The sequence below is a fragment of the Diadema setosum genome, chromosome 8 (assembly GCF_964275005.1).
Source record: "Diadema setosum chromosome 8, eeDiaSeto1, whole genome shotgun sequence".
NCBI lineage: Eukaryota > Metazoa > Echinodermata > Echinoidea > Diadematoida > Diadematidae > Diadema > Diadema setosum.
Genome location: NC_092692.1, coordinates 2,069,732 through 2,094,839, shown reverse-complemented (window position 1 = coordinate 2,094,839; position 25,108 = coordinate 2,069,732). Strand labels below are relative to the sequence as shown.

Below are 25,108 nucleotides of genomic sequence, written 5' to 3'. Positions count from 1 at the left end.
TTTTCCTCGTCTATCAACACTAGTAAAGAGGAAATTAATAAATAGTTAACGTTTTCACCCTGCGTTTCAAGCTCCATGTTCGTCATGTCATTTCTAAGAATAACAACGGCAATTTGTTGACACATTGATTTATCTGATTCAAAACGTTGTATAGGCGTCGAAGTGAATGGAATTTCGTTCAGCGTCACAAATGGAGGGCCCGTTCAAGCCGGCTCCCCTAATAATAGCGTGACATTTGACCTGACTATCAACTCCAACGCTGGTGGCGCTAGTGTATCTGGTTCAAATCTGTGGCAGGTGAGCTCACTAACAGTGTGACAGTTTTATGATTGTGTTCGGTTGCCAAGGACTGGTGTGCGTAGTTCCCCACTTCATGCAGAGGGTTTACTTAGGGGAGAGTGACAGGGCTGTAGTGGGCCATGTTTTGTTTCGGGTGTTTGATATTTGTTATTGCACTTGTACTTATTTTTCTTTCGTTGTTTTTATAGTCATTAGATTGCCCATGAATACATGCATGCTTTCGTTGGTGATTCATGACATGATTAGAGGCACAAGTAAGCTTACAGCAACGAACCTTACAATGAACAGCTAGACACTCTGTCAAATACTATTACATGTATCGCAATAAAAAGTTTGAACTTAGTAAATATGGCTAATATTTCTCCCGGCGTGTAAGAATTTTCTCGGTGTTTACAGTGTCCCTTAGGTTCTGCGGGCACGTGTTGTCTGATGGGATGAGTAGAAATACCCTGCCGGGCATCCTGATCCTCTATAAGGAGTCGTAGTGCGTCCTGTAAAAACATTACACCCTCTTACCTTCCGGGCGACCGCTGGTCTCATTATATCACACGCTCCTCTAACCACTGGTGTTGTTATGTCACACGCTTCGCCGACCAGGTCAATCTCTTTCTCAATGACCAAATGGATGGTCAAGGGATGACAACCGGCGACCAGGTCACATCAATCCCGTCGATGTCGAATAGCCAGCCGTTGACAGCGGGCCAGCCTCGATTGGTTGAAAGTATCAACACCATCCTCAACCTGAATTTCCGGCAGTGCGACACTTTGCCATACATCTGTCTCCGACTGAGCAAAGGTCCCGGGGCTACGCCCGACTTCACTCTGTCACCGACCTCTCCCTCTGCCTTGATTTCATGTCAACAGCTTCCGTGTGAAGGTACCATTGTGCTCACCACACATTCGCTAGCACATTGTTTTAATGTACATTCGCTTCTATTCATAGAGTAATCAATGTATTGATGTCCAAGTGCTTCAATTCATGGTGTTCAGATCTACCAACACTACCTAGTCAGTAGTGATAAATGAATGTTCCTTTTGTAAAGAAGAGTTGGAAGATATTGTACATTTCTTTTATGAACGTGAAACTAAGAAGTCAATCTGGAATGAAACTGGAAAAAAAAAAAGGATAAATGAAGGTTCGGCCAGACGACAGATAAGATCTAGTCTGGAAAATATTATTTTTGGTTTTAAAGAAAAGAGAAACGATGCTCTAAATTGTGTTGTGATTTTCATTAAGCAACAACTATTTGTACAAAGGTTAAAGAACAAAGTACATAGGTTTAACTCAATGAAGAAAAAATATTGAATATTATGCAGATGGGAGATATGATTTATTCTGTATCGGGTACTCTCAACACGTTCAGTTTAAAGTGACAGTCACTCCAACATTTGCAACTGATTGACAAATTGCCCCACATCGACGTAAATAAACACTGAATTGATCAGTGTTTTAGTAGTAGCCATGATAAAAATCATGGGCGTACAAACTCGAGCAGGATTCGAACCTACGACCTCCTGATCACCGGACAGGTGTCATCTCCACTAGACCACCGAGCTTTCGCCCGACAGCAAGTGTTGGTTCTAATCCTTATAGCATGCAGCGGGTACTGCTTCGTTATTCAAATTCATGAAATTCTTCCGTCGAGATGTTTTCATTGCAACTGATTGACAAATTGCCCCACATCGACGTAAATAAACACTGAATTGATCAGTGTTTTAGTAGTAGCCATGATAAAAATCATGGGCGTACAAACTCGAGCAGGATTCGAACCTACGACCTCTTGATCACTGGACAGGTGTCATCTCCAATAGACCACCGAGCTTTCGCCCGACAGCAAGTGTTGGTTCTAATCCTTATAGCATGCAGCGGGTATGGTTGGGTGTTCATAATATCGGACACCTAACGTTTTTCTATCAATAGAAACGTGAAAAATCTCACAATTTGCCTGAAATTTTACTCACGTGTGGAGAAAATACTCCGGATTCACAAGCGCGCACTGAAAATGCGATCTGAGGTACGCGCTCTAGATGGCGGCTTCGAACGCGTGGGGTGTCATTTTTTCCGCACTCAGTTGCCCGGCTCATATCGACCGACCACCCCGCCCTCTATTGACAATACGTATAAAGCGTACTTTAACGCGTTTTTTCGACAAGCTGCTGTTTTTTTCTAGTCGTAATTTTTTCCCCAATAATATTTGAATATATTTTGAATCCTTCGATATTACTTTTGAAGGACTGTTTGATGAATTTGACTTGATTTTCATTAGGAAACTTTTCATCGTAATTGAAATAAATTAGATGAGTCGGTTTGTTTTTTCACGGTATTCATTTCTCGTTTCTGCATCAACTCGTACGGTCGTAGCGCAAGCGGGCGACAAAATGTTTATGTCATGTGTATGTGTAACGTGTGTGCACGATCGTACAAGCGGCGGTGTCAAATTTATTACGGAAGGATACTCTACATCTAACAACGAGTCAGCAAAGGTAGGCCTAGTTATATGTAGTTACACGATAAACCTTATTCGATTTTGCTAAATTTCGGTAATTTAGAGGGAATACTTAGTTGTTTTCGCCACATTTTACTCGGTAGCGTAGCCCAGTGAAGAATCGAACACCGTTGCGCGTAGTCCCATGCGTACATTTTCTTTCTGTACGCGCAATGCCATTATAATGCGCGGTTATTTATGTCGTTATGGACCCGGTCGGTGGGTTGGACCCCTACCATACTGCTTTGTTATTCAAATTCATGAAATTCTTCCGTCGAGATGTTTTCATTGCAACTGATTGACAAATTGCCCCACATCGACGTAAATATCATGGCTACTACTAAAACACTGATCAATTCAGTGTTTATTTACGTCGATGTGGGGCAATTTGTCAATCAGTTGCAATGAAAACATCTCGACGGAAGAATTTCATGAATTTGAACTCCAACATTTGTTTGTGTAAATATTTACGAGAGAAATGTGAAGTAAAAAAGGGATTAGAGATTATTAGCCGGGTTCACACGTACAAAATAGCGGGATGACGATCGCGATGCTCATCCCGAGTTTTTTTGCGAGCGTCCACACGTACCGAATTAGCGGGATAGCGATCGCGATCGGTATCCCGCTAATTTGGCGAGCGTCCACACGTACCGAATTATCCCGCTAATTGCCGATAGAGATAACAGCAAAGCCTGCAAAGTGGGTCACACAGCGCCCTTCTCTATCACCACCTGTGCGCACTTACCTTTGTCCATTGTCTTTTATGCGTCAGTGGTGTGGTTCGCGCGCTGTTGTTATTGTTCTCCAAAGAGGTGAAGGACCTCTTCGCAGAGGCCTCGCTGTTGTGATGTGCGCATTGCATGATGGGATGTAAAAACTCGCGATTCTAATCCCGACCGTTCACACGTACCAGCGCGGGGCCAATTATCCCGCTAATTGGCGAACCAGCGCAAGATTTCTTGGGATTAGCATCGCGATGCTTATCCCGCTAATTTTCGGGTTTTTTCTGTCCACACGTGCAAAAAACTCGGGATGACGATCGCGATGCAAATCTCGAGATTTGTATCCCGCTAATTGATGTACGTGTGAACCCGGCTAATACATGTAGTCCATGGAGGGCAAAAAAAAAATGAGAAAAAAAAAATGTCTACGAATTCGTACTGAATGTCGATACTGATTAAAAGTGAAAGCAAAACTTCACAATAATCTGAACATGCATACCTGGTTAACATACCTGGGGTGTTTCACAAAGCTGTTCGTAAAGTTACGAACGACTTACGAGCGACTGGTGATCAGTTCTTGTGCTGAATTATGGAAATTCTGATAAGTATAGCACACCGGAATTGATCACCAGTCGGTCGTAAGTTGTTCGTAACTTTACGAACAGCTTTATGAAATAGGACCCTGGTTGTGGGCATTAAAGGGACTGTACACTACTGGTTGAGGTGAGGAGTCAGGCTTATAGCATTCCTGAGTGAGATAATGAGAAACCTCTTATATAATATGAAAGAGCATGTAATTCTATGAGGAATTCGACGTTTATTTGATGAAAATTGGTTTTGAAATGGCTGAGATATCCAAAAAGACCGATTCTAATAGAGTGTGGGACCCACACTTTATTACGATCGCTTTGTTTTACTTTGTTTTTTTTAGGATGTTTCAGTAATTCCAAACCCGATTTTCATGAAACAAACTTTGAATTCCTCTTAAAATGGTATGTTCTGTACTACATCATAAGTGTTTTCTTGGTATCTCGCAAAAAGTTAAAAGCCCAATTCTCATCTCCACCAATACTGTACCATCCCTAAAGTTATATACTGAACTTATTTGCCCCTCTGCTACTCAATCGTCTGGATGCGGTAAATAACAGACATATGTTTTCTACACTGTTCGGTTTAATGAGAACATGGGCATGGAAATTCATGCTCATTATCATATTTGTCCTTTTTTGTCTTCCATGCTTTCTCCAAGTTACATTTAAAAGAGATAAGTGATGTGCTGTTTACCACATAATCCGGGAGATTATTCCATTTCGTGATAACGCGCTGTAAGCAGACATTCGACCGAAACATCAAACCATTGCCATTTCAAAAAGAAACAAACAAAATGTATATGCCGTTTTGTCATCCCGCTAAGTATTTAATCCGTCATAAAATAGATACCAAGAGTGTGGAATATTTGAATCATATTTTCCCTCCAAGCTTGAAAAGGATGTATCCTGGCATGTGTTTGCATGAGTTTGACACTTAAGATACTTTTACAAGCATAATCCTAATCTCTTCGCCATTGATATTGCCCATGTCTAAAAGTATTGCATAAAAACGCTATGATAAGACACACTTCTCACCACAAATCGCTGGTTCCAGAAATAAGCGTGCAGCAAAAGGAGACATATTTTGTACAATCAACACTTTCTTTGCGATGAAACATATTTACACCACCTGCTCGACGAAATTCTTTAACAACATGACCAATGTTTTCTTCCTTTTTTTTTTCTCTCTCTCTCTCTTTTATGTGTAAAATATGTATCATATGCTATATTTTTCTCGGGATTCCCTCTCCCAGTATGATTTTTTTTTATTTTTTTTTTAAATAAATATAATATTATACGTATATTTCACAAAGCAAGTCATAATGTATTCTACGTAGGTTCAGCTCGAATATGTACTTACCTATCTGTTTCTGTGTGTCTGTGTGTGTGTGTGTGTGTGTTTTAATTGTTTGGGAGCTATTTTGATGTATCCTGTTCCTATGCGTTTGATTTAAAATATCACAAGCCTTTGGCAGCGACGATGTCGATATCAATAAACCATTTGAATGAATCAATTCAATCAATAGATTATTTGAGAAAGATATAAGCAAAATATAACTACATGCTATCGATTTTTTTTTTCATGGAAAGATACGTCTCAAATGATTAATGCCTATGCTAACTATTGATATTTCTATGTTACAGACACAGACGAATGCGATCCTGACCCGTGCCTAAATGGCGACTGTATAGACCTGGTTAATGGCTATACCTGCAATTGTCAACCCGGTTATACAGGAACTGACTGCGAAACAGGTTTGCACAAATGTTTTATCATCTTATTGGGGAAACGTAAAGAAACCCAATAAGATGGCGTGCGTGATTGGCTGATACTCCTACAGGGGCCTGCAGAGGGAGAATTGTAGATTTCGGTTCACAGTGATGGAAGAAATATAAACAGTTGATTGAGTGATGTTTGAAAAAAAAAAATAGATTAGTTTTTAGCGTGATCGTAAAACTCGTTCTCGATATGAAGAGGAAAAATAATATAAATTACTTATCATTATAATTACTTATTAGGAGTGTTTTAAGCAGTTTGGTTGTGTGTTGGTTACCTCTTGAATTACAACAAGAACAATATGATGATGAGTAAACATCAGAAGATTTCTTAAGCTTTTAATCTTTGAATTTAAATGTTTGTTTTGATTGAATTCATGCCGATGAGTGTATGACTGAAATGCTACATGTTATATGTTATATTTTCACGAATAATTTGCAGATTCTTCTGCAAAAAAAAAAAAAATAAATAAATAATGACGTCAAGTTTCCTAAGTTTCAGAAGACTTAACAATGAAACTGGTGAGATAATAATTATTTTTGTTTATGATTTACTGCAGAAATTGACGAGTGTGGAAGTTCGCCTTGTCAGAATGGTGGAACCTGTAATGAGATGGTAAACAGATTCACTTGCACCTGTGCCCCCGGATACACCGGCGTCTTATGTAACGAAGGTATCCGTGATCCTGTTTCAAGTCGTTGCTGTAAATTGTGGTACAACCTCTACAAAGAAATACGCCCCATGACATAGAGCGTGATAGGATGGCGATGAAACTTATAGATTTGAAAATCAGTCCTCTTTTCTGATAGGAAAATAATGTCGACCGTTAACCGTGTTCCTAATCGTGCTTAGTGATCTTAAAGAACGATATAGGAGCAAAATTGTCTTGATTTCTGAGCATTGCTGTTAGCTGTCGATCTCTTTAACCCGTGCCATGCCATACGGGAAAGTGGTTGCCTCTGTACTAAGTCTATGGGGATTTCAGAATTCAGTATGGAACGGGTTAAAACGCATTTATACAGCTTTGGTTCTTTCAGTTATCAAACATTATCAAATATTAACCTGTTCCGTACGGGAACCTGGTGGTCTGTGTATTAACTATGGGGATTTCAGAATTCAGTGTGGAACGGGTTAAAACGCATTTATACAGCTTTTGTCCTTTCAGTCATCGAACATCATCATAATATTAACATTCAAAAGTCAATGCGTCTCATAAATCTCTTCTGCTATAAAAAAAAAAATGAATCATTTGAATATGAAACACGTATTAAACGTTTATGCTTTAACAGCGTATTGAATTTCCGTCAAGATTCAAAGATTCACATTTATATTGATCTTTAACCAATAAATAATGTCTCGTCATTTTCCTCCCAGATATTGATGAGTGCAATCCCAACCCATGTCAAAATGGAGGCGACTGTGAAAATCTACTGGCAGCATACAATTGTGTTTGTCAACCCGGCTACACGGGAGTCGATTGCGAAACAAGTAAGTACATGCACTGCATCTATGTTCGAAAAAAAACACACCAAAAAAAAAACAAAAACAAAAACAAATTTATAACCAAACATGATTTCCTTCCCTTATCTGTTTCTATTTCTCATAAACATGCATGCCATCATCATCATTATCATCATCACATAAATACATTCATTGATGTAATTTTTTTTTTCATCTCCTCTTTACAGGCCTTATTACATTTCATTTTTTGTATATATTTATAATGTATATAACTCCGACTATGGGCTTGCACACATATTAGGCCTACATAAATATTATACCCATAAACTCGATCCCCATACACCGCCATTATGTGTTTTATAGGGGAATGAACCTCGATATGACTTGAGTAAATCTGGCAATGTCTGTTGTATAGAACACAAGGCAGCTGAGTCAATCAATCCGTTCAAAAGTTATGTATTTTAAAGTTCTCGGTACCGCTATCACTGGATGAGAAGACTACAACAATGTTATTCATGACGTCATGGATGATTACATGCATGTGTACTATACTAATATTTGGGTTTCATTCTCCTTGAAACCTTTTCCGCGCACACTTAGGTCCTACCTCCATCAATACTTAAGCCACTTCTTTGAAAGCGCTGTTTAGTTCCTCCACGTCATAATGTTTTCGTGCATTTTTTTGAATTGTCAATCTTGTTTCTTCTTCAGATATTAACGAGTGTGAAAGCGATCCCTGCCTGAATGGAGGAACGTGTGAAGATGATGTCAACAGATATAGGTGTGAGTGCGCTTCTGGTTGGAGTGGAGACCAATGTCAAATAGGTATGCCGAATCTCTCCATGAAATAATAAACACTATACGTAAGGTAGCCTCTCACATATAGGCTACTGGTATACTATCGCAGCTCGGTCATAAGATATGAAAATTTAAGGTCCAGAGTAACCATTATATCCGAACGTTATATGCGTGCCAATGAATAACAACCTGTGGTAATGGCGGAGGGAAACTGCATGGTCACTTATTGTACCTTTTGCACTCAAAGCACAGATAGATATGTCAACACTTACAATACATTGGCTGAATATTCAAAACCAATCAGGTGATACTTTGATAACACCAGTTGATATTTTAGCTACACGTATATCATAAACAATATCACCTGTAGATTCTGAATTATCCAATATAAATATGGCTCATTCAATGTGAATAATTCACTGAAGAAACGGCCAACTCTCTTTTCGGTGAAATTTTATCAAGGCGCACAGTTTCACGGCACGTAAGGCATGAATATCTTCTTCGTAAGGTACCCTTTATCCAGACTATATGCTAAGTCATTCTGACTTTTACATCGATGTGAATGACACAGTTGATCATTTTACACCGTACACTTTTGGTAGATGTCGACGAATGTGCAAGTTTCCCTTGTCTGAACACCGGTGTCTGCAATGATATGGTCGACGGATACACTTGCAGTTGTTTAGCGGGATGGACTGGTGTTCACTGCGGCACGAATATCGATGAGTGCTCAATCGCTCCTTGCATGAACAACGGAACTTGTGTTGATGGAATTAACCTGTACTTCTGCACGTGCCAGCCTGGATTTACTGGGTACAACTGCAGTATGGGTAGGTAGCTTTATGACTGAGGGTGAAATTCTTTTGGGGAGCGTTATAATGGAAATAGAGGGAAAGAAGAGCATCGAATAGAGATGTGGGTGTTTTTTTGCACATTGTGAGAGTGACGAATACGAATGAATCATATATTGTTAACCCAATTTGATAATGATTATATAATAGAAAATTTCATAATGGGGCAATGGTTTTATTTAGTAGAAGTCGACTTTATGCTCACGTTCGTGTGATGTGCTACTAACACACAGGACCTATATTTTGTGTCCTATCTGAGGGACAGGGTGTTTTGCCTCTTACTCGAGGGAACGGTATGATAACACACAACATTGCTCATTCCAGACTCACAGGTATTCGAATCCGAGCCATTCGATTGAAAGGCTGATACACTACCGACTGGACTACCGTGCAACCCTGACTGCATCCGTTCGAGATTTTATTAGGAATTAGCACAGTCCTCTTTTTGTCAATGACAGATCATTAGTATTACAACGGAGATTTCTTTCATTTGTGTGTGTGTGTGTGTGTGTGTGTCCCAGCCCTGCCTCATGTTCAGGGTCAAATTGGTCCTTCAACAAATATGATGTAGACATCAGACAAAGACGGTTCCGTGCTTGGCTAAGTTGAATTTCGATATTTCCATTAAGTTGTTGTTGTTGGGTTTTTTTTTTTTGTTTGTTTGTTTGTTTGTTTGGCAGACATTGACGAATGTGCAAGCGATCCCTGCTTCAATGGAGGCACTTGTATGGACGCCATCAATGGCTACCAATGTATGTGTGCACCGGGATGGACGGGAGTGAACTGCCAAACCGGTATGTTCGCTTGATCTATGTATTTGTAAGACAGACAATGGATATGTGACCCGCTACAATAAAAGAATCCTAAAGTCGCTGACGGGTAAGCCTAGCATGACCCAGAAAAATGCTATTTTCAGGCCTTTCCTTTGATCATTTAGCTTTGAAATTTCGGCAGATGATAGAAGATACATTAGACTACAAAATTGTGTAAAACAGAAATCCGAACGTTTTGACAGATTTTGGCGATCTGACTTCAAAGTCGATTTTCTCGGCTCACCCGTCAGCGACTTTAGGATCCTTTTACTGTAGCGGGTTACATATTGTTATCATTGCTTATGATAGATTTTGCATTACAATTTGCTACTAGAAAATGTCTGTCTCCTAAAAGAACATCAGTGAAAAATGAATAGGTCGTAATTTAGTTCGAATTCATATCCATAGAGATAAACACTTCAGTAGACGGATAAGACACACGGTAAGCAAAATCAACTATTCTTTGTAGAATATACGAAAATTTTTCGACTTCCCGGTAAACGACACAATCTTCTGAAGTGTCAAGTTGGTTTGGAGCAGTGATTTCTGTTAACTGCGTGAATACCACTATTTCGAACAAGGCATACTCGTATCTAGGGGAAATGTGTTGCATCTTCTAGCAATAGCCATACGTAACAACTTGAAACAGATGGTATAATACTGGTGGAGATAAAAATTGGGCATTACAGTTTTTTTTTTTTTTTTTTTTTTTTTTTGGGGGGGGGGGGGGAGATACCAATAAACAACTTATGAAATACATTTTAGTACAGGCCATACCAGTCTAAGACGAATTCAAAGTACATATGATGAAAATCAGTTTTGGAATGTCTGAGACATCAAAAACAAAGTAAAACAAACCGATTGTACTAAAAGGTTGGTCCGACCTTTTACTATAGGATCACTGTGTTTTGGATATCTCAGTCATTTCGAAACTAATTTTCATCAAGTAGATTTTGAATTCCTCTTGCAATTACATATTTTTTTTTTCATATTTCATTAAAGGTTTCTTATCCCCTCACCAAAGATGTTATAGAAACCTGAAGTTAGGTCTCAAACAAAACTATACGATTCCTTTAAAGTTTCCTGTTTTAACACCGTTTTGTCATTTCTTGTATAATATCATGATAGACATCGATGAATGCAGCTCTTCACCTTGTGAGAATGGGGCCGATTGCAACAACGAGCAGAATCGATACACGTGCGATTGTCTGGCGGGGTACACTGGAGAACGATGCGAGATAGGTCGGTACAACACTCAGGATAATAATAAGTCTCTCAACTCTTGGTTAAGATTTAGAGGGGCATTCCAGACGATTTTCATAACTTCACATCATAAAGTAAATAAATCAACAGCTCCATGAATATATAATTTGTGGAATTTGTTGTGGTTCTTGAGCAGAGAAACAATACTTTGAAAAATCTTAGACAAATTACATTGAACAAGGATGATGACATAGGACACTCGCATATTTTAGAAATTTACTCAGTGTATTACATGACAATACTGCTTTCTTGCGAGTTCACCTATATATAATCTATGCATGCCTTCTTCTTTTGTTCTGCTTCCTTGAGCCCCATCTCATGCATTCTTATGGTGACCCTGTCATGTTATCATCGTTTTTCATTGCAATTTGTTATAAATTTCGAAAATATTATTATTCTTCATCCCAGTTATCGTTAATTCTGAAACTCTGTCCTCAGTAAAACAAATTTATAGGTGTTCAAATATGAATATCTGAAAATCATCCGGAGCTCTCCTTTAAAGTTAAGAATAAGCGCTAAGATTAAGAGATAAGATTAAGAACCGTGCTTTTCTCCATATGAGGCAAATATTCGTCGTGGCCGCTAGTTAAAACAGAACAGCTCTAAATCATCTTCCACTGAATATCTTCAAATCTATTTCGAATTTTCATTTTCAGATCCTATATCCAACACAAAGGGTTTGTTCGAAATTGGCGAAAGTAATGGTGAAATTCACATCAGTGCATTGATTTCAAATTGTTTAAAGATGGCCACGAGAGACATTATCTTATTCATTGTCTGTTGCCCGATTAGCGAATTTGTGATACTTTTCGACCTCCAAGAAAGTTTTCTTTATTCACTAAAGAGGCAAAAAATAAAAGTGTCATTCTTTTAAGGGGAGGGGTTATGCATCTAAAGTTGGAGTAAGAAAGCTAGTTATTTATCATCTCATACGAATCATCTTTGGATAAAAATGTTGACTCTCTCAATATAGATTTAGATAATAGGAAGCACACATTGCTGTGTGAATAATGGGAAATTTTAGATGTTTCTTTCATTTAAAGCAATTAAAATCTTTGACGTTTCGACGCAAATGCGTTGTGTTCACCTGGAAGGGCTGTACATTTAGCCTATATCTTATATCAATTTATAGCAATATCAATAAAGAAAATTGATAATGATTATATATCATGATACAATATATAGTTATATGAGAACAACATTGTATATTCCTATCTTAAGTACAATGGGGAGTAGAATGGCGGCAAATAATGACAGTTTCGGGGTCTCGTACTTTTCCTTCGCAGAGATCGACGAATGCGAGTCGGCACCGTGTATGAATGGTGGCACTTGCACTGATGACGTCAACTCACACGAGTGCACATGCGCCGACGGATGGACTGGGGACGATTGTGGAATAGGTAAGTGGGTCAACAGAGCAGAAAATTTGAAATTGAACAGCAGGGATGACTAATTAAGTTGGAAGCATTGCCGAAAATACACCACAACGACAAAAGCAAACATACCACTATTTTCTTTTCCTCATATTTATGCACTACTGCGAACTTTATGTCATCATGCACTTTTTGCAGCTAACAAAAAATTCTTGTTTTTTTGTGTTTTTTCTTTTGTGTGTGTTTCATAACTATTACTAGGTATGTGGCATTGTGTTTGTTTCTAGTTAATTTTCATTTGTTGGTCTCTTTTTCCTGATCATTACTGTATTCCAGCCATCAACGAATGCAGCAGCGCGCCGTGTCAAAATGGAGGAACCTGCCTGGATGCCACCAACGCATTTACCTGCAGCTGCACACCAGGGTGGACTGGAACCACGTGCACAGAAGGTATACATCTATGATTATCATCTCTTTACTGAATGCTGCAGATTTGTTTTGGCAGTCATGATCATATCTCTGGCAATACAGCTGACAACTCATTAGAACCATGTATACTACTATTATTCCCCTTGGCCGCCTCGAGTTCTTTCAGAGCTTATAATGTTCATTTTAGTTTAAATCATTGTCAAAATCGAATTTACTATCAAATCTGTTTTTATTAAAGATAGGTCCACCGACAATGCCTTTATGCAATTGTATGATGAATCATTTATTCTCCTTCAAAAACATCTGCGAAATTATCTTGTTTATGAACCTCTCTAAAGCGATGTAATCTTGATTATGAAAATAAAAATTGTTTATGAATCTGAAATCTCTGGCAATTGTATAAATGTAATCATGGCTTCCCTAATAGCGTAAAGAAAACAATCTGCGTGTGTATTCAAGCTGAGCAAAATCATAGATGAAGGTTTCGTTCATTAAAAAAGCGCAAGTTGGCAGCAATAGATGTGGCCCTGAAAAGATATGGATGCATGTAGAAGGTATCGCTTTACCAAACTCACCGAACACACACTAGAAGTCTTGATTAGCGTACTATGGGCTTACACACTTGAAAGGGCATTCACTTATACCGTGATAACGCTTTACAGATTTCGTACTGTGAACCACCATGGTCATTTTCATGAGGAAACTTACGTTGCCAGCACAATAAACAGGAAAATGAAAAATAACAACACACGTTAGCGTAGTACTAACTTATTGATGCATAAAGACCTGTCACGGAGCGCATGCGCAATGCTTCAATAGAGTAACGAGAGAAGCAATCACAACCTTCTGTATTTTGTTTTTCAAGAAGAGGAACTTCACTTTCACAAAATTCAAGATTCACCAGGATAGGATATAAAAGTAACTGCATGTGATTATAGATCAGTTCCTCTCCGCCTAAACACTCCAGCGTGCTGTGTTTTTATCGGAATTGGGCTTCACAGTGTTGGTTGTCAGTGTTTGTTTTTGTTGTTTTTTGTTTGTTTGTTTGTATGTTGTTGTTGTTGTTGTTGTTTTAATGAGAGAGAGGTGAGGATATAGTTGTGTAGTGATACTCAAATCTATTACTACCCTCTTCCATTCAACTATTGATGACCGGATCTGTATCCTCACCTCCGGCAAGCATTAACCTCTCCCCATACTCTCCGTCTCTAGTGAGTCCCTGACCTCCATCATCCTTCGAGTATACCACCAAGATGCTAGAATGGTCCTATTAATCCCTCACTGTATTAGAGATCATCCAGCCCCATCTCTCAATCTTAATTAAGGTCCAAGTACAATCAAACCACAATACATGACTAGACTGAGTCAACCCAAAACATCCTGTCCTACCCCGATTAATTACTTTGAATTGATGTTAAGCCTACCCCCGCCCCCCAAAAAACAAAACAAACAAACAAAAACAAACAAACATACAAACAGACAGACAAGGATATGCTACCTCTCGGCTAAAACTAATCCTGCCTTTTGTTTCCGGAATTGAAAACCTTTCTTTGATGTCCAGACTTCGTTTCCTTTACCACTTCACAATAATCAATGTTGACCAGTGGTATGTATCTGCTGTATCATGTGAATTGTAAGACTTAAAAAAAAGACAATTATTCTAGATTTGATACTCGGAGTGAGAGGATATACCATAGAGACCTCACAAATAAAATATACTTCGAAATATTAATATCCACTGTGTGTAAGACGTTGTTCTTCATGCAGCGTACCCTCCACAAGAATCCAATCCCAATACACAACAATCATGAGTGGATTTAAGAAAAATCATTTTGTGAAGTAGTCATTCTTATTCAGTACTGTTGAGTGTGAAGATCCTGTACACATTGAACTCGCTTTATGAACATGTATTCAATTATACCAGAAAATGCCAAACTGTCCTCTCTCTCTCTCTCTCTCTCTATCTCTCTCTCTCTCCTTCCATTCCCTGTATATAATATAAATAAAGCATATTCAGATGCGCGTGCATATACATCTGTATTTCTTTATTTGCTTTCTTTAACAGATATCAATGAATGTGAGAGTGATCCATGCATGAATGGAGGTACATGCGATCATGGAATAAATCTTTTCATCTGCACCTGCGCAGTTGGATGGTTTGGTGACCAGTGTGAAACAGGTTTGTTTATTTGAGTACTACTGTCAGATCTACTTAGTTCTAATCAATGGTCTTATTCGGAATTATACATCACCATGTTCGCTGTCGCAATACACGAACTCTCGTCCGATCTTTAGGATTGTTGCATTGTAGTTTATGTACTTATGAATATTTACAGATGAATAATGAATGTCACACTCCTGAGATCCTTTTGCCTTTTGACATGTTTGAAGTGAGCAATCAAAACCAAGAACAGATGAAACGAAATCATCCCGTACATGCAAACTTTTGGAAATCGGGCAATCTATCAGGAAAAAATGCAATACACGAATAATGATCGTTGAATAAAGTACGCAGGCTTGGCTTGGCTTGGCTTGGCTTGGCTTCGTGCAATTTCATAGGTGAAGTAATTAATGTCTCTCACCGTTCCCTCTGCTACAGACATCCAAGAGTGCGTCAGTGGTCCGTGTATGAACGGCGCCACATGTGTCGACCAAGTCAATGGTTACAGGTGCAACTGTCTCCCAGGATACACAGGAACTCATTGTGAAATAGGTTGGACTTTCTTCTCTCTTATTTTCTCAACTTTTAAACGGATCGTACAGTTTTGGTCGAGACCTAATTTCAGGTTTCTAACATTTTTCGGTGAGATAATGAGAAACCTCTTATGAAATATGAAAGAGCATGTAATTTTGTGAGGAATTCAACGTTTATTTGATGAAAATTGGTTTTGAAATGCCTGAGATATCCAAAAACGAGCGATTCTAATAAAGTGTGGGACCCACACTTTATTACGATCGCTTTGTTTTACTTTGTTTTTGGATGTTTCATTCATTCCACACCCGATTTTCATCAAATAAACTTTGAATTCCTCACAAAATTACATGCTCTGTACTATATTATAAGTGCTTTCTTGGCATCTTGCAAAAAGTTAAAAGAAAAATTCTCATCTCCACCAATACTGTACTATCCCTTTAAAACTTACTGAACTCTGAACTTTTGTATGTAGAGTGATAGATATGAATGTTTCACGTCGGCGAAATATCACGCCGGGAAAAAAAGAAAGAAATAGTATTATGCGAACTGCATCACAAACCATTATGTGTGTCAAGTGAAAGCCTATGTGGCTACACTATTCACAATTTGGACATGGAAGGAGGAAATCTTTATAAGGCATGATTCTAGAGTCTTAAGAAATAAAAATTAATTTTCACTTTACGTTAGAAATAAGAAATCACTTTAAAGATATGTGTACATTTGCAAACTGTATAGTTGATACATTTTGGATGATAATCCTGAAAGATACATGATATTCATGGAGTGCCTTATGTGTGTATGAACATTTTGTCCAAGATGTGATTTCATGTCTGCTGAATGTAAATTTGCTTCATGAATGCCAGACATCAACGAGTGCGCCAGCAGTCCCTGTCAGAACGGAGCAACATGTAATAACGAAGTGAACAGCTACAGTTGTGACTGTGCCCCTGGCTACAACGGAAGCAACTGTCAATTCGGTAAAGTTTCAGAAGATATTGCTGTGTTTGACGCCATCTATGTACTGAGTAATCATTAGATTCAAGATTCAAGATTCAAGATAATTTATTGTCATGTATAAAATATACATAAAATTTGTTTTCGGACATACATAAAGATAAAGGTGCATAAATGAAGAATATAAATAATGAAATAACTTAACATGAGTTTTGTACCATACATACATAAAATATATACATTTAATACAAAAAAAAATTAAAATATTGCGTTGAAATTACAATGAAGAGGGAAGAGAAAGGCTAGGAGGACAGGAGAAAAACAAGCGTATATAAAGTATGCATTTTTTTTTCCTTCGCCCCATCGCCCCATCCAGGCACTTCCATATGCCGGAGCACTCCTCCAGTTGAGACTTTAACACATGTTCTACACACCACCACTACCCCCCCCCCCCCACTCTCACAGAGTACGCTTCCACATACACACCCACACACATACCCACACACACACACACCCACACACACACACCCACACACACACACACACACACACACACACACACACACACATACCTCACACCCGCGAGTTACACCCATATAAACTTATACATACACACACACATACACCAAAATTATCACATAATCAACGTGAAAGAGCGCTCCAGCACACAAAAGGCCTGGGCAAGGATAGGAGACAGTAAATTATCTCAAAGAGAATTTGCTGCGTGACAAAGGCTATAAAAAGATAGAGACATTCGTACAACATACTAAAATATAGCAGGCAGTGTGACATATTAATATGCTCAATATGCTCAATAATGTTATCATATTTGTATTTTGTTTAAAAGTTCTCTTAATTCTTTTTTCTTCTTTCCTTTTCTGCGTATGTTCCAGTAACAAATACGAAATATTTCATCACAAAATCTAAAACATTCAATTCAGTCATAGGTCATAGGGTTGGCAAGACATGCGGCTCAAAACTTCCCAGGTCTACTGTTAACTCATCCACAATTACACTGCTGCTGTTTTTTTTTCAAATTTGTGTACAATTATTTTGCAATGAGTCAAAAATATGTAACAATTCAACATAACTAACGAACAACACAATTGTCATCAAGTGCACACATACTGGACTTTCACACCACATATACATTGCACAAGGTAGTTAAGCTCAACACATACATTACATGTAGATAGGTCAAAGCCCTGCTTGGGCCGAGTCATCTGGCACTTGTCTTAAGATACGACTCATGAATCATGAATCATTAAAACAGTTCACATATTTTAAACATATAACATGTATCATAAATAAAACATAACCTCATCTATTAAATCTACTATTGAAAATTAGTGGAGATGTTGTTATCGTAATTTTAGAGACGATAGTTGTTTCTGTTGTTGTTGTCTCCATATCAAATTACAGTGAACAATCAGTGAACAGTGTCATACAGTGAACAGAAACAATCATCTATTGCATTCTCATACTAGAGTCATGATAATCTTACTCCTAGTCATAGTTCAAGATCACGATGTCAAAGTACGTAACAAAAGAAGCGTCATTAGGTGTAATTGAACCATGCACACACTTGTTCTGCATGTAATATACATTCATGAGAGTATAATATTACTCGTTCAAATCAAAATGATTGGAATCAGATATGTTACACTAATCATAAACCACACTCACGAAGTTAGCTTCTCCTTGTATTGTGCGTTGTACGCCAATACACGGTTCATGACTATTCCTGGACGAGTTAGAAATTTTACAGACTACAGGCTGAATTTATAACTGTGATCTTCCCGTTAAGAAAAAAAAAACACCCAAATATATATATATATATATTATATATATATATATATATATATATATATATATATATATAATATATATATATATATATATATATATATAAACTTTGTACCTGTCGTTAGTTTGGCCATTGGGTGTTTACATTCGACATCCTGCGCGTTTCACTTTGCCACGTAATGAGTGAAGTATAATTATGGACACGTTAGTAATTCTGCTTTACCCCTTTCTTCACAGAGATAAATGAGTGTCTCTCAATGCCTTGTCTGAATGGAGGGACATGTGATGATAAGATCAACCAGTTTGTGTGTACGTGTGCCCCTGGATGGACTGGAACGACATGCAATATCGGTAATACCATTGTGTGATGTATACTGGTATAATCATTAATTTATCCAGTGCAATACTATTCAAGCAGGCGTCATATCCAAAAGCCCTTTCACGGATGGTACGTGCCGTTTTCTATTCAAAGCCAATCTAACCCAAACGAAAAATCTCTTCAACAGCCTACATGGTAGGACATTCACAAGATGAAATCAGCCAAAAAGAAATATCATGAGAAATAGTTAGCTGCCAGTAGTGGGCATAGTAAAATATCACTGGGTGTGATAAATAATGCCTTAATTAGGGAAAAGGTGCAATAAGAAATCAACCTTTAAATCTATCGAGTGTAATGATTAAAAAGTTATGAATGAGAAAGAGATTTGTATTTTGTTGACTACATCTTTGCTAATATTGGTTTTGATATTGAATTTTATTTTGGTGATTCGTATGAGTATGATTATTTTCAATATGTTACAAAAGTTGAGTCAACCGCATCTTTTAAACCAATTACTTGTAAAGAAATAATTGATATTATAATCAGTTCTAAGGGTGATTTCAGTGCGGGATATGACAGTATTGATATGCGAATTGTAAAATAAGCTAATCATTTTAAACCCTTACGTATAATATCTAATCAGTGTATGGAATCTGGTATTTTTTCCAGATAAACTGAAAATGGCTAAAGTTGTACCAATTTTCAAAAGTGGTTTCCTCGATGTAAGGACAAATTATCGCCCAATGTTGGTTTTATCTCTTTTCTCCAAAGTCTTTGCAAAATGCATTTCCACTATACAAGGCTTGTTGAATTTCTGACGAAGTGCAATATTACCAAAATCAGTTTGGATTTAGAGCGAGGCGCTCCACATCTTCTGCACTGATTAATTTTACTCATGAGGTGATCTGTGCAATAGAGCAAGAAATTAGGGGGGGGGGCTTATTTTCAGACCTGAGTAAAGCATTTGACATGCTTGATCATAAGATTATTTAAGGTACACTATGTCAAGTATTAGTGGAGTTATTGTAAACTTTTTTAAATTGCTTTCAGTAATCTTAAGCAGTTTGTATCCATTGATGAGAATGTTTCGGCATATAAAAAACAAACAAACATAAGATGTGTAGTGTCCAGGAGCGATCCGCCGGCACATTTTGTTTCTCTTGTATGTAGATTTCTTACCAAATATTTCTTATATTTTACAATGTACTTTATTTGCAAACTATATAAGTATATTTCTGTATGTAGATGATGAGTTGTAATAGACTACTAATAAACCAGAAATATTGGTGATTGTACTTCATGATATTAACCCTAAAAGGGCCGGGGGGCGGAATCCGCCCCCCCCCCCTCGACGTTTCGCGCTATAATGCTGTTACGCGAGAAGGCCTCGTCGCGAGGCTTCTTGACTTTGTTTGTTCAAGTCTCGCGCAACTTTTGAGACCAAATTTGCGGCGTCCGCGCGTACTTTTGCGAAGCCACGCCCATTTTTGTAACGGAATGTCGCCCCAAAACGGGCACAATTTTGTGATTTTGTGTACATTTCCTATGGAAAACAGTGCTCTGTCGTGAAAGTCATAAAAACCTGATTATTTTTACAATTAATCACTTTCATTGATTAGTTTTGTGCTAATTATGGTAGGAAAGTGGTCAGTGACAATTTCCAATGAAAAAGCAAAGAAAAAACAAAAGTTGAAAAACAAGGAAATACATAAGAAATTCTGAAAACAATAAAATACATAAGAATTGAAATGAAATTTGGAAGTTTTTGTGATATACAATCGTTGAATATGCTGCAACAGATTTACAGACCAAAAATTAGACTCTCAATGCTTTTAATTAGGCTAAAATATGATCTTGAGCTTAATTTGCATAATTAATTAATTAAAATTAGAAATTGATTGTTTCAAAAAATCTTATGACACAATCTTGTAGATTATGACGCAGGTCTCACGCATGCAAAATTTCATCGCGATCGCGCCACCGATGGCCGAGATCTCGGGGGGGGGGGGGGGGGCGGAATCCATACCCCCCCCCCCCCCCGGCCTGAGCATAGCCAAAAAAGCCCGGCCCCTTTAGGGTTAAGAAGACCTTTCTTTTTTCCTTTCCAAAGCTCATTATGTTCATTCTTTTTCAAGCTGGTCTTATTGTTTAAAACGAGTTTTGCTGTATTTATTTCTTTGCGACAGACATTGATGAGTGTGATAGTGCGCCTTGCAGAAATGGCGGTACCTGCTCCCAAGACATCAACTCCTATACCTGTGCTTGCCGTGATGGATATACCGGAGTCAATTGCGAATTTGGTATGTCCTCTCAATCAACAGCTGTCATATTTTCACTACTAGTGTACAGATTTTTTTAATGTTTGATAATAAATCTGTTTTATGTTATATGAATACTTGGCACAGTAAAGGGCTTTTTACACTTGTAAATTTTTGCTTAGCCCCGGACTATCGGTGGGGCTAAGGGGGGGCCTTAGCCCCACCGATAGTACGGGACTATCCTTAGCCCACTTTCTGTTTACACTCGTTTTTGCCAAAGTGGGCTAGCCCCACCGATAGTACGGTACTATCTGGCCCTGCAAAATAGCAGGGGTTAGCACCGCAATTGCGGTGCTAGCACCGCAATTGCGGTGCCAAGCAAGTGAGTGTAAACAGAACGAAAAAATAATCCTGGGCTAAGCGACGGAGACGAAGTGCGACCCTCACTGACCAATCAGAAACGAGGTAATCAAGTGCTGCCGGTGCGTGCGTGTACGTGTACAGTACACAGCGTAATTATGAATATTCATGTGGTTTGGAAAGTCCGGGGCTAAGAAAGACGAGTGTAAAAAGGTCAGTTTTCTCCTTAGCCCCGGACAAGAGATAGTACGGGACTAATTGGCGAGTGTAAAAAGCTGAAAAAATTGGTACGGGACTAACGATAGTCCTGGGTCAGAGAAAGTCCGGGGTTAAGAAACACAAGTGTAAAAAGCCCTTAAGTTCCAAGTTGCAAGCTGTGTGGTAACTCTACTTCGTTTTAATGAACACCATGATCGTTCAGTATAAATTGACAAGCACTTTCTCTTCTGTATTGCTACACACCTGTAGAGCAGCTTTATCTTCTACGCCATTCGTATTTGACACATGAATACATCAAAAAGTTACTTTCTTCTTCCTTATCACACAGATATCGATGAATGTTCCAGTTCGCCTTGTCTAAATGGTGCGACTTGCGATGATTTCATAGATCTCTACGTCTGTTCTTGTCGCGATGGTTTCACAGGGGTAAATTGTGAAACTGGTGAGTTTGCTTTGTAATATTCCCTTTGTTACCGAATGCCCATGGAAATCAACAGGAAATCACGTCCACGAAGATTTGTTTTTTATGCCTCCGCCACGAAGTGGTGCCGAGGCATTATGTTTTCGGGTTGTCCGTCCGTCCGTCCGTACGTCCGTACGTACAAGGCCTGTACGTCCGTACGTACGTCCGTACGTACAAGGCCTGTACGTCCGTACGTACGTCCGTACGTACAAGGCCTGTACGTCCGTACGTCCGTACGTACGTCCGTACGTCCGTCCGCTTTCGTTTACGCGATAACTTGAGTAATATTGACCTGAATTTTACCAAACTTGGTCAAAGTATGAAGTATGATGGGGCAATTATTTGATAAGATTTTGGGTGAAATCGGCCCAAGGTCAAAGGTCAAAGGGTAAGGTCAAATCATGAAATTGTATCCGTTTACGCGATAACTCAAGACCGGATCAAACAAATTTCACCAAACTTTGTCGGAGGATGATGTGTGATGGGGCAATCACTTGATTAGTTTTTGAGTGAAATTGGACAGAGGTCAAAGGTAAAATATCAAGGTCAAATCATAAAATCTATCTGTTTATGTGATAACTCAAAACTGGATGAAGCATCTTTCACCAAACTTGGTCCAAGGATGATGTATGATGGGACAATTAGTTGAGTAGATTTTAGTGACATTGGCAAGAGGTCAAAGGTCAAAAGGTCAAGGTAAAATGCTAAAAATGTTGCTATTTCCCCCATATCTATGCTATGCCCAAAGGTATTTTCTTGAAACTTAGTGTAGACATGTACTACTGCGTTAAGATTCTCCAGAGAGAGTTTCATGTCATAAGGTCAAAGGTCAAAAGGTCAGAGGTTAGGTGAAAATGTTGCAATATCACTTTTCTCGCAAATGGTTCAATGTATCTTCATGGAACTTGGTACATATGCATGTACTGACTGGCAGGGATTATCTAGGGAATTTAGGGGTCATGGGTCAATAGTGAGGGGGTCAAAGGTCAAGGTCAAATCCTCAAAATTTTACTATTTCCCTCGTATACCAGTATATGCAATGCTTGCATTATTAGTTTAAAAACTTAACATATACATACATTACCTAATGGAGATTCTCCGGGAAATTTCCAGCCAGAAGGTAAAAGGTCAAAGGTTAAGGGTCAAAGGCCAGGTTTCAATGCCCCCCCCCCCCAAAAAAAAAAAAAAAATCAATTTTGTACTGTAATTACACTCTTTCTTCATACCTTGGAAATTACTCAATGCATTAAACTTATAAAAGGGTCCGTCAGAAGTCAAGTAAAAATTCTCAATTCCCTAAATATGTGTACCTGCACTCTAAGACAATTATAGCAAACCCAGTTCAAGGAAAGTGAACATATTCAAGATATTTCTGACAAACCTGTCATTTCAGTATTTTGCCAGTTATGTGAAACTGTCATCACACATTGTGAAGACATTGTACTATACACCTATTGGGAGAATCATGCATTATGGCGGAGGCATCAGTCGTCATAGCGACATTTCTAGTTTCTTTATAAAATGCATTCGCACGTACTGTATGGAATGAAAGAGGGGACAAAAACACGTAGCTGGCACAGGCAGCAATGAAAATAGGCAGATAGGTATCACAGCAATCAACAAGAAAAATGGAGAAAAACTGGATATCAGGGGCGGTTCCTTTGACACACTAACGTATGACCAAGGTGATTGAATGACACTGAATTGAGATTAACACGTAGACACTATTCTTATTTTCAATCTCTTTTTGACTCCTTATTTCTTCATTCTCTTTTTCGAATGAAATTAGTTCCTCTATTGATATCATAGGCCTATCCGTTTTCACTTATAAGAATCAAGTGATTGTTATCAGTATTTCGCTTTATTTTTACTGGAACAGATTGCTTGAATTTTCTTTTCAGGACAATAATCCCTAGAAAATGTTGGATGCCTGGTAGGAGCGTCATGCCTAGTAGAAGCGCCTAACATTAAAAACGGTCTTGCAGGATTCGCCAGAAACCCATTGTGCAGTGATTGGCTTCCTACTACCCAGAATGCCAATTAATGTCTACGTCAAAGACCTATAAGATACCAACAATGCAAAACGAAACTGTTTCGAAATGATGCCCTGCCCTATCTCGTGCACTTACACTTTATTAAATGAATAATATATGTTTTGCTTGTATATCTCATGTTAAATTGTGAATCAAACTGTTATTCGCTTTTCACAGAAATTGATGAGTGTGAGAGTGGACCGTGTAGTAATGGAGGTACCTGCGTTGATAATGTGAACTTCTACACCTGTTTATGCGCGGACGGGTACGCCGGCACCAACTGCTTAACTAGTAAGTCGAATGAAGCTACATCAACGCAGCAAAACTTAGTTCTGCAAAATGATTTCAAAATAAGAAGTCATGGGAGTGAATAAACATAAAGCTTGCTTTGATGCACAGTTGTTGAGAATAGGATGCATTTTGACTTGAACTTCATGTATACCTTTGAAGAAACAATCTACTTTGTCATGATATCTTTCAATTGTCTCTTCATCTTTGTGACAAGAAAAACCAGCCTACATCTCATGAAAAGAATAAGATTAATGATTTCTGTAAATACTGAACGCGATTCGTAATCACCGGAAGAATTGAATGCTTGCCCAATTGCAAAAGTTATGATTACACCCAAAATACACAGTAGGTCCTGTGTGTTTTGTCGTTCATTTCCTCTGACGAACCATTAATGCCCCATATTCTCTTTGGGAGTAGAAAATAAACGATGGGCCAAAGCCTAACGTTAAAAATTTTGGAAGGTCAAAGTGTTTTTTAAATTATTGTAAGGTTTGTTGAGAATGTTTGAAATCATCATAAGGCGTATTCTACAAGAATCCTTTATTTTTTAGATAATGATTTCATGCTTGAAGTTTTCTTCATTCGTCATATGCGGGCAGTTTTGGAGAGGGCTTAGACAGGATGTAAAGAACGCTTTTTGGAAATCATTAAGAAAGCATCTCTTATCAAGTAATGTATGAATAATCCCCTATGAAAACCTGTAAGTATGTACATAAAACATTGTTTCTGTGAATATTGCAAATACGTTATGTAATCTACACTATTGAAATGACTGGCCTAAACTAGCCTGCAAGCTATTGCCGGGTTTTTTTTTTTCTGCCAAATATGTATTTTAACTGTCGACTGTT

General features: G+C 38.3%; 1 protein-coding gene across 1 annotated transcript in view; it reads left to right on the top strand.

The window, feature by feature from the left end:
• Nucleotides 1-25,108, top strand: part of LOC140231700 (uncharacterized) — an 82,522-nt gene that overhangs the window by 30,183 nt on the left and 27,231 nt on the right. The window contains exons 18-35 of the mRNA XM_072311854.1: nt 155-297; nt 898-1,177; nt 5,743-5,853; nt 6,435-6,548; nt 7,250-7,363; nt 8,048-8,161; nt 8,737-8,964; nt 9,666-9,779; nt 10,926-11,039; nt 12,347-12,460; nt 12,770-12,883; nt 14,928-15,041; nt 15,462-15,575; nt 16,421-16,534; nt 18,555-18,668; nt 20,823-20,936; nt 21,802-21,915; nt 24,147-24,260. Of these exons, the coding sequence (XP_072167955.1) occupies nt 155-297; nt 898-1,177; nt 5,743-5,853; nt 6,435-6,548; nt 7,250-7,363; nt 8,048-8,161; nt 8,737-8,964; nt 9,666-9,779; nt 10,926-11,039; nt 12,347-12,460; nt 12,770-12,883; nt 14,928-15,041; nt 15,462-15,575; nt 16,421-16,534; nt 18,555-18,668; nt 20,823-20,936; nt 21,802-21,915; nt 24,147-24,260 (2,358 nt within the window). The remainder of the gene's footprint in view (nt 1-154; nt 298-897; nt 1,178-5,742; nt 5,854-6,434; nt 6,549-7,249; nt 7,364-8,047; nt 8,162-8,736; nt 8,965-9,665; nt 9,780-10,925; nt 11,040-12,346; nt 12,461-12,769; nt 12,884-14,927; nt 15,042-15,461; nt 15,576-16,420; nt 16,535-18,554; nt 18,669-20,822; nt 20,937-21,801; nt 21,916-24,146; nt 24,261-25,108) is intronic.